Genomic DNA, 16220 nt, shown 5'->3' on the forward strand with positions numbered 1-16220 from the left:
ATGTGTAAATTTTGTTCACATAAAGTTTGCGGTTGTTATTTTATTCGACCACCATATAATTAAAGGATATTCCCGATTCCCATAGAAGTTTTATTAACAAAATATTACGCAATAGCATGCAATAGGCTATATAAATTATCCTTAAAATATACTTAGAGCCTAATTTTTATCACTGAAGTAGATGTACCTTATCTATACAAATATTATAAAGAGGAAAGGTTTGATTTTTTGTTTGTTTGTTTGTTTGTATGAATTGAATAGGCTCCGAAACTACTTGGCAGATTTGAAAAATTCTTTCACTGTTGGAAAGCTACATCATTTCTGAGTGACATAGGCTAGGTTTTATCCCGGAAATCCCACGGGAACGGGAACTATGCGGGTTTTTTTTTTTGAAAACGCGGGCGAAGCCGCAGGCGGAAAGCTAGTAAATTATAATCAATCACAACTGGCTACGAGTAAACATGATAGTCATCATTATAGGGATGCGTTTTGATCTCCTGATAATTTATTTAATCCAACATTTTACTTACAAGTTTAACAAAATAATCCAGTTGCTTGTAAACAAATGTGTATTCCATCAGTCAATCTGCGTATCATGCTGTCAGCACCGGTGCCAAGAGAAAGTGCGAAATATGCAAAACATTCGACTGGACAACAAAATGATCGAGTTTCATCTTTCCAATACATTATTGTAGTAGAAAAACAAGGGTATTACATTTGAAATAATATGACGGCCAATAATTAAAACTTCTGAGGTTAATTCAGAGATAAACTTTTATAGGATATAGAACTAATTACTAATTTACCATTACCTAGCTCAAAACATAATGAACCATAAAAAGTTACAACCTAAGCGCACATTAAGTGTAATCGACCATAATAAAATTATTAAATAACAATTAAGTATTAAACTTATAGAAAGCCACATTAACGCAGAATATATCACTTGTGTCTATAATTAATCGAACGAAGATATCACAACCTTGAAACATCCTAAAATAGACATCAAAGCAAAAGTGACCAACGTAGAAAGTCAACAACTCAAGGTCACACGTAACAGTTCAAACCTTGCCTGATGTCATGTCACCCATACATACACACCTGATACGTGGAAAAATTGAGACCCACGAAAGTGAACTCTAATACTGGACGATAGAGTCGATATTATAGATGATTAGCGTGATGAGGTTTAGTCAGTGCCCCCACGTCGAGTAGTGAAAGTGAACGTAGAGGTACGCGGAAATACTCGCTTACTTAGATTACAATTTAATTACACGACCATGTATTGAATTGATCTTCTTATCTTTGTCTTAGAACTAGTAATTTTAGAGCTGATGACTGTAATAACGTCGAAATCCAAATCCACGAGCAACCTCGTAATATATAAAGTCAGAAACATAAAAAATGTAAATAAGGAAGTGAATACGCAAAATATGCAATCTCAGATGTAGAAGGTCGAATGAAATAATTGGAAGGGAATTCGTAACACGTTTATGATCCAGGACAATGTCATTACTCGAAATAAATAAACTGACGACATTATAATGTTTTATCAACAAATAGTTATTTTAAGCAGCGTAGCATAACAATTTGCTTTTGTTTTTAAAACAGCTTTTACTGAAAAGATTGTTGAAATTTACTCAACAGTAAAAACACAATCATCGTTAACAGAGATGTCTACTTCATTAGATCCTAAATTACTCACGACACTGCCATAAACCATTAACTTTCCATAGCATATCAAAATCCGCGATCTCCCGCGCTTAGCAACTTACCAAATCTTGGAAAGTGCGGCAGAACCGCCGACTCACGTGAAAGTGACTCGCCGAAAGACGCAGCACATCAGCTTGCGCAAGCGCCGCTCCAAATACGCCACTCTCGGTTTCGGCGGACCACGGTCAGGGACGGTGTGGCGACCGTTTTTGTTATGTCGGCCACTTTTGTTTTTCAAATTCACGGTCACCACGCTATTTCGTTTGGCTTATCTTTGTGGGTCGCTAATCCCCTTTGTTGTCGATTTAGCAATGTAATAGTGGCAAAAAATATCTTGGTCTAAATATCGATCTAATTTTCTGTAATTTTAACGAGCTGTTGCTGTTCATTCAAGTGGGTGGCGCTTATTAATCTCGTTTATCCATATAAACAAAAAATGATTGACATACGAGTAAGGAATTCAACCTAATTCTAATTTTATTTTGTATCCTGTAAAACTTGACCCGATATATTTTACTACACTTGTATCACGATGTATTAAAATAAATAATAAACAATTATTTTCCTCTCCAAATACAAATTCTTGCAAAACCCCACCAGTCACTACAGTCTAGAACGGCCGAGACAAACGCATAAATTAAAAAATACCACATACAAGCCAGCAATAACTATTATACCTAGACATCTATTAACAAGCCTAGATTCTAGATAGGGCTTTACGCAAACACATTGTCGCGAATGCTGTAACACAACTTTCTATTTCTTTAAAGACATTTGTATGCATAATAACGCTTAATTTAACGTCCATAGTGTAATGGTTTGAAAACTAACAACTTTTTCAAATGTTTATAATAATACTAGCGGTCCGCCCCGGCTTCGCCCGTGGTACATATGAAAAATAGATGTTGGCCGATTCTCAGACTTACCCGATATGCACAGAAAATTTCATGAGAATCGGTCCACCCGTTTCGGAGTAGTATGCAGACTAACATTGTGACACGAGAATTTTATATATAAGAAGAAGAAGATTCAGAAAGTACATGTTTGTGATACATTTTGAACATAATAAAATATCACAGATCCAAGTGATTCATTTATTTTATTAACGACTTAAGGGCTTGGTCTAGTAGTGCAAACAAATGCATCCTGTCATCCTATATGTAAATAATACAAATGTACTAAGGGAAAGTTGCTCCACTTAATTTTTAAAAATTAAATCATTCGTATGCATAATTTAATATTCGTAATAAGTACCAAAAATGACAATTTGAAACAATTTTCGTGAAAATTACACCGGGTGATTTTTTTTTATCGGTACACAAAATTTGCGAATACTTTCTATTGATATCTTCATGTTTATATAACTGATCAACTTTTACAAAGAAATTTGGACGAAATATAAAAAAAAATAAGCTTTCCATACAAAATGCATATTGCATAACTCTATACATTTTTTTCGACCTAAGTTTCTTAGTGAAAGTTGTTCAGTTTAACTAATAAAACGGATAAACAAATTTTGTATATAATAATAAAAATGTAATGTTTGTGTTAAAAAATTATAAAATAGAAAAATACGCAAATGAAAACAAAAGATATTTATTTCTGACTAGCTTCTGCCCGCGACTCGGTCCGCGCGGATGTCAGTCTTCGCGTCTTCAACAGATTATATATTAGATATTATGTGTAATATATAGATTTATATTGATAAACCTAATAAATCTTTTGCTAGCATTCTGATGCTTTATCGGTTGCACTGGATTTATCTCTTTTTTTTCAATCGCTTGAATGATATAGGATGGGTCCTTGATGGGCATCGAATGCTGAAGTCTCGAATCAATCAATTCTGACAGTAGGCAATTTATGTAAAATCTTGATAATGGTCCATCATTTTATTTTGCCTAAACGTTACATACTTTTTTATATATTCTTTTTTTAACGAATTATTCACTCCAGTCCAAACAGCAAATAAGCAGACTTCTGCTTCTGCAACGTTTAGTTGTCCCTGAATTTAGAAAAATAGTCATGATTCTTATCTATGACAAAAGTGTTATTTTTTGCATTGTATTTCAAATATTAAATTTTTTTTAACCGCATCTTCCGCATTCATGTCTTTTGCCGGAATTAGACATTTAACTTCTACTAGTCCCATTTTCCCTTTTTGATATGGGAGTGTATAAAGTAAATTTTTTAGATATTTCTCGTTATACTTTTAAAAAGTTATTATTGTCATTTTGCTCATTAGGTAAAGTAATTTCGATATCAGTTTTAAGTTTTTTGATACCTGCAATAATAACGTCATAATCGCCTGCACATACTTATCGATTACACCCTGTATACAATCCACCATCCACATTCATAATGTTTTCCTGTCATCCTCTCCTTTACGCTGTTCACCGATACATTTGAAATGAGTAAATCTGCTACCACTGAATGATGTTTCATTGTGATCAGCAAATTTTCACCACTGTTGTCGATTATTTGTTTTTCATTTTTAATCAGCAATTGGGAATCATCAGTTTTGTTTTTTGCAGATTGGTGATGTACCCTAACAATACGTCGAAAAGGGAAAGCATCAACGAATTATCGTTTTCGTCCTCTTTTTTTATTCTTCGCGTCTCTGTTACTTCTGTTTGTTTAGTTCTCAACACCCACTGAATTTTCTATGTTATTGTGATCTTCCATTACATCTGAGTTTTGATGATGTGATGATAATCCATTCGTTTTAATATTGGTACTTAGAGTTGGTAGACTAAACTAGAAATGGCGGACTAAATTTGTCAGCGCGTCTGTAAGATCAGAATATAAAACCAACATTCTGTATTTAAGTTACAAAATTAATAATCAAACAACATGCCGCTACGTTGAAAATGACTAGAAGAAAAAATTCAAACACCTCGGATCAATTTTGGAGTAAACAAATCATTTTCCCCGTATGGGGATTTCCCCGGATGAACTTGGGAAGTTCAAGTTCTCAATACAAGTTTATATTATATTTCGTATTTCTCAAACGAAAAATAAACATTTTTGGAACTTCAAAAAAATTATATTATAAGAAAATTTATGAGCTTACTTTAGTTTTAAAGAAATATACATCCCTTTACTGACACCCCGTAAAATAAAGAAATTGTTGCCTTTGCAATCTATTTGATTTCATTAACTTTATGTTCGAAGATAATTTTTTTTTCTAGTAGTTACACGCGTATTTTTTTCGTTTATTTTCCATATCGAAATCAAATGTTTAAAAATACGAATATTTGCACAAAACTAAGATAAAAATAATCAATTAACAAAAATATTAAATTTAATGAAGTAGAGCAACTTTCACTTCGGTATGAAGGAAAATCGAGCGTAGAGCACACGTCAGAACGCTCCGGCCCAAGGAGCGCGACTAAAGAAATTCGCTAGGATTTTTCGTAATTATTTTAAATATTTTTTTAATATTTAAAGAATTATCAAAATTCAAAAAAAAATTTTTTTAAAGGATTAATACTCATTGGTCTTCAACCAACTCGAATAAATTAATGGAAAAAATAACTTTTAGCAGTATTTATCAATAGATTTTGTAAGGCAAAAAATGGGAAATTTAATGAATTTATAACGTCCTAATTAAGAAAATCATAAGTTTTTCGGCAATTGTATTCAGCAGTTTTTAATAACGACTATATAAGGATAATAATGCGCTGATCAGATTGTGTAAATTGTAATCGGTTGCAACGTAGTGAGTGCACAAACTTAGCTCGAAATGTCTTTGGGGGAAATAGACTTATCTTGAAGGCCTGATTAAGGTAACATAAAGTAACTTTATAAATGTGAAAAAATTCACGCGTATTGCGTATATAACACTAATTGATAAACAAGAAAAAAAAATTCAGTTTATCATTTCATTAGCCGGGAAAAAATTGTCAAATAACTTGTTGAAAACGCAATTTTGCTAGACTGCAGCCTTAAAAGGAGAGGATATAAATTCATGGGTATTTATACTTTTATTACACACTTAATATCGGATTGTTATTATGAACATTCCCTTATTGTCATATAAATGGAATGGAATTTTGTACTTCTATATTCCTCATACATTTTGAAACTAACATTTATTTCTTCAGCTAGACTTTTATTGAAATATGATTTCAATTTTAATTTAAAATATTATAATAATTATTTTATATTGAAAATATTAATATTTATATTTAATTGCAATTTCATCAGGTACAAATCATTTAATCAATTTTAAAATTAAGCTCTCCTTAAATATAATGCGCAATATAAAAACCCCGCCATTCCACTGTGATCATAACCTTAAGATGATTCATAAGAATTTCTCAACGTCATAAAGAACTTACTGTTACGGGCATTACCATCAGGCGCCATCTTTGTAATCGCTTCCTGGCGCAACTCATTTACATACTTAAAACGGCACCGAAATGCGGCAAATGAAGCGCGAAAATTAATAATAATCACCAGGAAAATTCCAGATGCAATTACACAATTAAATGCAGATTCACAAAGAGCCTTCGAATTAAATTGTTTTGTATTGTACTACGAGACCAATGAGGAAGGAAATGACGCGGAAATTTCAGTGGTGCATAAAGATCGGTCGAAAAAACCAAGCCGGAACCGAATTGCGCGACCTCAGAGACAATTTGTCGCAAGGGCGAGCCCTTTATCGTTAGACGCAGAGACTGGCTGATAACAACGGCCCAAAAACTAATCTAGGCACAAGGTCTCGGACCTAACTCAGTGGGTAAAGGTCAATGCTAATGTTTTATATCATAGCGCCGTGAGGCCAGCGACTGGAATTTTTACCGTGAGCTTATCTGACATTGGACATAATTTTGATGGTCACGATAGATTTATTGTGTTGACAGTTGGATTTTGAACTGTAAATAATCAGATAGTATATTTCTGTGTTGTGTAGGGTCGTGTATAAATTACCGACAGTGATATTAATAAAGATTACGTTGTTGGATTTATGTAAGCTTGATAGCTCGATTGCATAGAAACGAGACACACATAAATAGGTAAGAAATAAATTATATGCTTACTAGTTACAATAAATAGCTACCGTCACCTAAGTGACTGTAAACTAGAAGGTCCATAGTAATAACACGATAAGAACTGCAAAAATTTTTAAAAGGCTAGCAGCATCTGCGTGATATGCATCTACCTTTACCCACTAGGATAACAACATAAAAAACTTCATTGTAACACGTTCAATGCGAGGACCTTGATGATTTTCGTAAGGAACCTTCCACGCACTAAACGCAATTACATGACTATTAATTATAAAAATTTGAAGGTTCTAGACGCAGTATCGATTGCTATCGTTGTTCGTGACGCTGGACCCATAACATCGGTTCCAGCAATTAATCAATAAAGTAAACGCTAGAAAAATATTGCGATGCAGTAAACTGCTTCCTAGTGTCCTTGCTCAATGCACGATTACAACTGTACCTAATTTGGAATTCAGTAAAAAATATCGAGTGAATTAGCACGCCACTGCAAACGGGACTGATCGTGTTGATCTTTAAATTATTGTGGCAGAAACGATCAGAACAATATTAAAACGTATCATAAAATATAATATTAAGTGGTCTTATTACATAGCTATTAATTAAATAATAATAAAGACGCAATACTTATTCAAATAATTGATATTAAACACAATACACAGCTATGGAACCTGATCGAAGGTTTTTCACAGGTAATCTTCTTTTAAGGCCACAGGTACAAACTCCAAACTTCTCGATAACGTTAACAAGCCATTCGAGGCTATTCCTGATTAACAAGAAAGATGCAAATGAAAACAAACAATTATAATTGTATATTGTGAATCAATTAAGGTGTTTACAAAAAGGCAGCAGGAAGCGACCGTGGCGACGAGGCCGCCGCACCATGCAACGCAGAACCAGCCTCGATCCGAAGAGATTTGCGTAATTAAACAATTAAATAGTGGTAAAATTATGCCTATATGTAAATTATACAAAAATAACATTACATTTAATATATAACCTTTTTAAAATCAAGATCGAATTAAGGAAATAGAAAACTATAAGCCAACAAACCAAAACTAAAACCCAGCTACGACGACATATTCTTTCCAAAAAGACATCATTATACAATAAAGCAACCAAAAAAGATCAGAAGACAGCTACTTCCAACAACCAAATACCAACTACAATGAACAACCGAAAAGTACCCAATAGCTTCTCCAAAATGTGACTAGCTAAACAATATTCCTTATATTGCATAATCCGATCCACGCACCGTGCCCGTATGTCAGCGAGGTCAGCAACAACACAGTGATCACTTGTGACATTTACACCAGCATTGAGGCCTGCGATGCCAACTCTACGGATTGCCATGTATGGTGAATCCGGCCGATTTCCGTGTGTTGAGATTTCATATATTAATATTTTATGCCTGGAAGAATTTACGAAATCAACAGATTGTTGAATAAAAAGGTCATCTCTTTAGGAAGAATATTCAGCTTGATTAGATCCCTCAAAACTGAAAAATGATTACAAGATCCAGAAAGATATCAAATGATCACCTACTATAGATATTAAACACAATTTAAATATATTTTTTATTATTTAAATACCGATCAACTCATACCTAGCGCAATCAACGTTAGACTAAAATATGTAGTAACAAAGTAGATAGTATGGTGATTACATAGTTTTTAAAAACTACCTCCATTTACGTAAAATTAATTTTACAAACATTTATTTCCAAAACTGGGACAGCATTTGTTCAACTATCGTTTTGAATCTCATTACATTATTAACAAAGCACATTAAAGCGCAATAATACAAAGTAGAAAATTATTTAAATAGCTCGTCATTCATGATTTATGTACGAGTACGATACACAGCCCGCATCGCTTTACATATGGCAGCAGCAACTAATTGTTATCTACCCACTATATTTTATATGTTCACGACAGCATTTTCAAGGCGATTTTTAAAATTGTCAACTCATTTATTCAACAATAAAGACTTGAAAGTCGATACAAAAATATACATATTTATGTTTCTCAAGCTACATTGTACACTATCAATTCATTGCATGTATTCAACAACGAATATAAATTAAATATATTGTTAAACGATATCAGAACAACGAAGTCAAAATTTATTCATCCATATTATTCGAGAGATTTTCAGAACCAAATTAACAAAGTTAGTGACAAGCACGTCCGTTTATGTCAACGTTCGGCGGGCGAGTGGATCGCGTGCGCGTCGACAGGCGGAAGCGTGCGCGCGCGCACCCGCACAAGGCTACGCTCATGACCTCGCCTCGTCTTTGTCTAGCGCTATCTAGCGTTTGTTTACCCGCGAGGCCGAATGCATCATACTCAAAGTACCCGAGTGCTAAACGATTATTATAGTTACTATTTATCGTATTCATAAAACCTTGTATATAAATTTTAAATAAAAATAAACCGGAATCTACTTCTTATTCGGACTCGCGAAGGGTTGTTGACTGTTCACATATGTAGGTAACGCATGTCGGTATTATTGTGTTAAATATTTAAATTGTAAAGAAATACATTATGGCTAATCTATTTCAGGTGATGGCGGGACATAGTTGATCCTGCCTGCATGAACGTTCGAGAGCTTTTATTGAGCTGTAAGTTTCATTTTCTGTATATTTTTGTTAACTGCGCAGTATATTTCCAAATCGAGATTAAACCACTTCATTTGTAATTCAGAATCGGTAACAAATGATACATTAGGCTCATTGAACAACGCATCGAAAGAAGCCTTAAAACTTGTCCAGGCTTTTTTAACACAATTCGAATGTAGGCGACCTTGTTTTGGTAAATCGGGGTAAGCTGCCTTTAAAGCAGCTGCAAAAACGCAGGAGAAAAAAACGACCATTACGAGAACCTCTGAATAAATACATAGGCAACGAAAAATAGGCATAAAATGTACGAATATTGGCCAAGGTCCTCAGAATTTTATTCACCCACACCGCTGTAGCGAGAAGCATTTTTAGATTCATTTCATTTCTGTGTCGATGGAAGTTTCAGATGAAAAATATGTCTGAGCTCTTTGAAATTTTCCTTAATACATTGTCATTGTAACACCACGCCCGCATTTCCTGATTAGAGGGCATATGATATATCCCGAGTTTCATTACGTTTGTGCAACCGGGCTCAATATGGGCATCTAGCATTCCATTGAAATACCTCAATTTACCCAATTTCCGAATCGAGAAGACAAATGCCTTAGCATTATGTTGTTACTGGACCAACTCTGACCTCACTGAACAATCGCTTACGTCTTCCATTGACCAGCGAGGACATGTTTACCGTCTCTATCTCCGCTGTTACCAACATCCGTGTATCAATGCTAGTTTGAAACGCATGCGACGTACCAACACAGCGCAGTGTATCCGACGAGCAAACAAAACAAATTCAGGGTTAGACACTTGATCGACAATCTATTGAAAACGTATTGGACGTCAAGGCGAACGGCTCCGAAACTAATGATCGATAAACGGATTAAAACAACTAGGAAGTACTGCCCGTCCCTACTCGGCCCTAGTGTGCACACACGCGCACGCACACACGCACACACGCTAAGGAAAATGGCCGTGAGATAACTGACATCACAGCAAGGTCCCGATGTACGGTCAGCAGAACACAGCGAGTGGTATATCAATTATTATATAATGTTATGTACAATGGTCGTGACCTTGTAATTCGTGGTTTCTCAATATTTGGAGTCAATAAAAATACATATTTAATTCTATATTAAATTGATGGCAATATATAGGTAGTTGAAAACTGATACTTATAATAGAAATAATTTGCATATTTAACTGCAGTTTCAACTTATAATATAACTTCCTTTCGATAGACAATTAATGAACAAGAAAATGTATTTTTAAAAATGTACGGCAATTACGAAGGTATTCAGTTTCCATTTACAGTTGTGTAAGGTCATGTTAATTAGATAGTTTTATTGTACACGTTTAGCATAACTATAACAAATGACGTTTGTGTTTGTTTACAATATAATAGGTCAGTATTAAGGTGATAACTTGTTACTTTATTATTACAGTAATTTTGTAGAGCCAACAAAAAAAAAGTTTAAACATTCTTGAAGGTTCTACGGATCAATATCTATAATCTACCTTCTCTTACACGTCCATTGGACAGCATTACTACAATTTTTACGCACGTAAAAAAAATTCATACCTAATTTCAATTACATATTACGACGCAATATTATATCTTCACTACCATTCCAAAACGTCTTTTTTTGCATAAATCGCCCACATTTTTTTGCGCACGGTACACACGCGCACCACGCATGCTGCGTAACGCCAAGCAATGCGTCTGCGACGCTCGCCGGCCTTCGGGGGCAGACACTGTATAAATTTAACCAACCTGTAGGCCCTACAGTATTACATATCGAAAATATTTTAAGAGCATATGTGATTTTCTTAAAATATTCCGACAGAATTTTCTGATTCTGTGTTATTTTAGTTGTGTAAAAAACAATACATGAGTTTTAATTTTAGTTAGCTTTCCGCCCACGGCTTTGCTCACATTAATAGATAACGTAATAGCCCTTTTCCATATTATTTCCACATTATAACATAAACTGAGCTTTCCTTAGATTCCATCTATGATCAATTAAAATTCATCCAAATCTGTCAAACGCGAGAAAGACCCCAGAGACTTGCATTCATAATAAATTATGCCAATTTGGCCACAAAAATATAGAACCATTTCTCCACTAATCGGGACCATACCATCTATTATCAATCGACTTGTAAATCACATCAACATCCAGAGCCTAGGCTATAGCCTATAGCCTAATGGCGGCCACTATCTCCACGGGCTCGAGAAAACTGGCTTCAGACTGAATTAAGCGCATTCATTGTCCCTTTCTCTTTGTTTATCGAAAGCTCTAGACTTTCATCACTTGTATTGTTTCACGTTCATAATAGTGACATTTTGATATATTTTTGAAGTGAAACTTCGTTAGGCGCTATTAAAATTTCAAGGTCGCGTCAGGGCAATACCGTCACGTGTGGAGTAGAGCGACAATTTTAGTATCTTTGAATCTTGACAAAGTTTCACTTCTGACACGCGTGCTTGGCACACACCCTTTTTTACGTTTGTATTCGTTTAGTTTATTTTTAAACTAAACTATGTATTAGAATCTACGAATTCATGATATAACAAACAGAAACACAAAATATTTGTATAAAAAATTATACTTCGACGTAGTAAAATAAGGCTTACTACGCACTTATTGTAACATCGTATTTATTCGTCATAATATGTGTAACGTCATCGTATATAAACATCGTAATATATGTTAGCTAATATAACATGAAATAAAAAGATACCAAAATCGTCGCCTTACTCCATGATGTGACGTTGAAATTTTACTTTCAACGAAGTGCCTAAAGAAGTTTCATTTCAAAAACTTGTTTGCATAATTAATAATTTTAAAGTTTTATATACTGTAAACATTAAAAAACGCCCACTACAAAGTGCGTATAAAAATAGCCAATTAAACACGAACAAAGAAAGTTTATTAAACGTAGGTACTCGCGTATAAACATAAATAACTAATTTCTATAACAATCGCGTATTTCCTAACACAGTATCATTGAATTATTATTCAAGGCATCACGTAAAGTGCACTTAAAAAACAAATTACAAACACAAAATTAAACAAAATGCTTAAATAGCCTGCAAGGCCGATTCGTATAACCGTTTATATTGTTAAACATATTTATAAACATTGTCGATTACAATAACATTGTATTATTTAATATTTTATGTGACATTTTGAATCATTCCAGATAAAAAATTTAAATATAAATAATACCAATTGGAAACACTTATTTTTTACCATAATACTGGTTTTTATGATTATATTGGTATAAGCTACCATCGTATCGATTTTCATCAAAAACTGTTCAGCTATTTAGTCGCGACAGAGTAACGTACACTGTACAGACATAAAATCTCACATTCAATATTGCTATGTTACTACAGACAGTAAAAAATACTCGATCTAATTCTACATTATATGACCATCTTTGTCTAACAATCGAAACTGCAAGTGACTAATTAATAAGTGCGACAGAGACAACGCTCTATAAATCCATACCTACCTTTATCTGCTAACCTAACACCTTTCCTGAACAATGAACATGCTTTTGATAGATACTTTGTGTTATTTTACAGTTTCCTTTACTTTGGAAAATATGTATCAACTTTTACTAATAAAAAGCGTCTTAGTAAAAAAATCGCAAGTAATTCTCATCTACCCGCAAATTTCACAATTCAAAACTACTTTACACCCCATAATGTATAATAAATAACATTTAGCTGCAGGCATTGAAGGAAAACCGCCTGCAATCATATTTATTGCAAGCTTCCATGAATAGAAACTGCGCGTGCGCCGAGCTAGCAGTTCGCAAGGCTCTTCCTAGACCACTTTCCATGACTCACTGTGGGTGCGATCGCACTTGACTGTCTAAAACGTAATTTTCCTTTAGATTACAAGTATACAAAAATAACAACGGCGGGGAGAAATAAGAAAATTACAATTTGGATCGAACCTCTAAATATTTCATTTTGTACGCGATCACAAAATAAAATCATTGATCGAATATTTTTTCCAATATTATTGTAATCAAGACGAATGTAACGACACTTATTAATCGAATTATATTAATTACTAGCGGTCCGCCCCGGCTTCGCCCGTGGTACATATGAAAAATAGATGTTGGCCGATTCTCAGACTTACCCGATATGCACAGAAAATTTCATGAGAATCGGTCCACCCGTTTCGGAGGAGTATGCAGACTAACATTGTGACACGAGAATTTTATATATAAGATATGTCCTAAAGAATTCCTAATTTTTAGCAGGCTAGACAAAATTACTTCGCAATAAAACGTCACACTTCAATGAGATTATTTGTAACTACTAAAATTCATCAAAATCGAATAAACCATTTCACACTTTCTCAGAAGAAACAAAACGCTAGATATTTTTTCCTGATGAGCGGTTAACGCTATCCTATGTGTCACTTTGACATTGCAAGCACCATCGATATACACACCTCTCAAATACGAAGACTGCAAAACCTAACAGCATCTCTCCACAGACCTACAGAACTACTAGACCATCCGCACATAAAATCTATTCCCCAGCAGGAAGCGCTATATAGGTTAGGTTTAACGACTTCCACAAAATCCATAAGGTCCGCTGCATCTATTTTGGCGCGAGCATATCTCGCCTTCCGCGTTGGAAACCAGCCAGCGAGTCACAAAGGATGCAGTACATAGTTATGACACCGGCTACAAACCTTGTTTTAGTCATGTTTTTAATAGTGTAAAAATGTATATGGACCTATTAAAATTCACTTCGCTTCCTTATTCCTAGATGGTAGAGAAGTTATGTCTAAATTTTACAACCAAAACAAAAAAAATAAAAGTAAAAACATGCAGTTTTCAAATTGCTCAATATCTCTTTGAATAAAAATGTGTCCCTATTTTCCAACAAAAAAACTTAAGAAATTGGCGCCTTAATATTGAAAAAATACGAAAACTTAACCATTACTCAAACTTCTCGGATTTGATAATATGTCTGACGGGTCAACTACACTGATATAAGAAAACCTGAAAACATCATTTAAATTGACGCAACAATTTAGACGCGACAACGTAACAGACAAAAATACTTTCGCATTTATTATTACAGCACGAATTTTCCATAGAACAGAATGCGTGCAAGCCGCTGCGTTTCTAAATCTTTTTATTCAGTTTTACGAGTTACTTTTACTCTTATTTACCTCCATTTGACAGTTCTTAAAGACAAGGCATGCCATTGTTATACTCCAAACTGATTTATTTACTTTATCTTACACTTACTCTCTCTTACACATAACTGTTATTTACCTAAACGAAACTGGCCTATTAGTTTAGGAATAGTTAATAATTACCTAATTTATCAGGTATATTATTTAGGTATATTATTTTGAAAAAGATTAAATACATTTTCAAATTACGTTCTAGACGTACTTTAACTTATAAAGTTTACTAAGGCAAATTTTCATACAGCAGACAGCTCCATAAGCTCGTCCTCCTGAAAATACTTCCTTAGGTAAAAATGTAGGTATCTTACTATGAAAACCCTACCTTGACCCTCAACCGTTGATCCACACAGTCCTTCAAGGCGCCCAGAGGGCCGCGCGCTGTCTCCAATCGAGAGAGGACATTCACGTACCTCCTCTCTTTCTTTACCGGCATGACATCTGCAAATAAAGTAAATTTTAGTGTGGTACAGTTAGTATTATCTATTTTTTGCTATGATTGTTCGCATGTTTGTTGATAAATTGAAAGTTCAGAGTCAAAAGTAAACTAAAAAGGCAATAACAATAAATATGGTAGGTAAGATTTTTACAATTATTAAAATATATTCTATACAATATGATCTTAAGCTATATTTAGGAAATATGTAGAAGCAATCTTTTTGAAGTTATTTAGTCCCATAGCAACAGTGTAAGACTTCAGTGAATATAGTACATAGAAAATTCATACTATGTATATAATGTAAACATTTTTAAATAATTATATTTCCCATACTTTAAATCAATAAATCACTTGCATAGATAGTGAAGGTGCATAGGTCTCAAGTTTCTCTGACATTTGTCCTCCACCTGGGAGGTCCTCTTACGTAATATTACATATTTGAACAAATTTAAATTCGCACATAATCCATATTGCCATAAACTTTCACTAAGAAAACATGAGGTCTAAGGTCACGAATTTTGAATTCGATTCGGTGCTGTATAAATATAAAAACAAGTATAAAATAAAATTTTCGAAACGACGACCAATTTTTAATCAAGATATATTTGAGCAAATTAATTATAATTAATACTTGAGTACATAAAGTTCTAAAGATTGGAATTTTAATTAAAAAAAACAATTATTATAAAATATTCACTTATAATACCACAAGAGCTTCAAAATTATCGGGTATTTTCCGATAGGTTCGTTGCAAACAAATGAAGGAGTCAAGTTTTTAGTCAAGGTTAAAAAATCACGAGCGCGAAGCGCGAGTGATTTTTCCTGAAAAACTTGACGACTTTATTTGTTTGCAGGGAACCTTGAGGGAAATGCCAGATAATTTTGAAGCTCGTGTGGTATTCGGGAGATTATTTTTCCGTCCTAAATGTCGGCCAATAATTTCACAATTGAATTGAACCTGTCAGTTTGACGTCAACGACCAGAGAAAATTTTCAAAAAATGATTAGTATAATACCATGTAGGTTGTACCACGTGACGTCGAATGGTGCAATTCTATTGGTCGATATTTGGGTCGGAAAAATAATCACAAAAAATATTAACAAAAAAATCAATGTTCTCTAATTCTCTTGTTTTTAATTAAATTCACGTACACAATGTAGCGACATTTTAATATTTACTATACATAGTATAAAACAAAGTCGCTTTCTTTG

General features: G+C 33.9%; 2 protein-coding genes across 7 annotated transcripts in view; one reads left to right on the forward strand and one right to left on the reverse strand.

Moving 5' to 3' along the window:
- Positions 1-16220, forward strand: part of Eip74EF (Ecdysone-induced protein E74) — a 163984-nt gene that overhangs the window by 41956 nt on the left and 105808 nt on the right. For 4 of the 6 annotated variants that reach the window (XM_089711976.1, XM_089711968.1, XM_089711989.1 and 1 more), the window contains exon 3: positions 9287-9345. The exons of the other annotated variants lie outside the window; for them this stretch is intronic. The gene's annotated coding sequence lies outside the window, so the exon portion shown is untranslated. The remainder of the gene's footprint in view (positions 1-9286; positions 9346-16220) is intronic. 6 annotated transcript variants of the gene reach the window in all.
- The window catches only part of Lsm11 (U6 snRNA-associated Sm-like protein LSm11), a 35643-nt gene that overhangs the window by 10342 nt on the left and 9081 nt on the right, over positions 1-16220 (reverse strand). Inside the window, exon 2 of the mRNA XM_089712029.1 lies at positions 14896-15011. Within this exon, the coding sequence (XP_089568155.1) occupies positions 14896-15011 (116 nt within the window). The remainder of the gene's footprint in view (positions 1-14895; positions 15012-16220) is intronic.

This window comes from Colias philodice, chromosome 3 (genome assembly GCF_061535455.1).
Source record: "Colias philodice isolate Cphi_HAF_F1 chromosome 3, ilColPhil1 Martin Lab GWU primary, whole genome shotgun sequence".
NCBI lineage: Eukaryota > Metazoa > Arthropoda > Insecta > Lepidoptera > Pieridae > Colias > Colias philodice.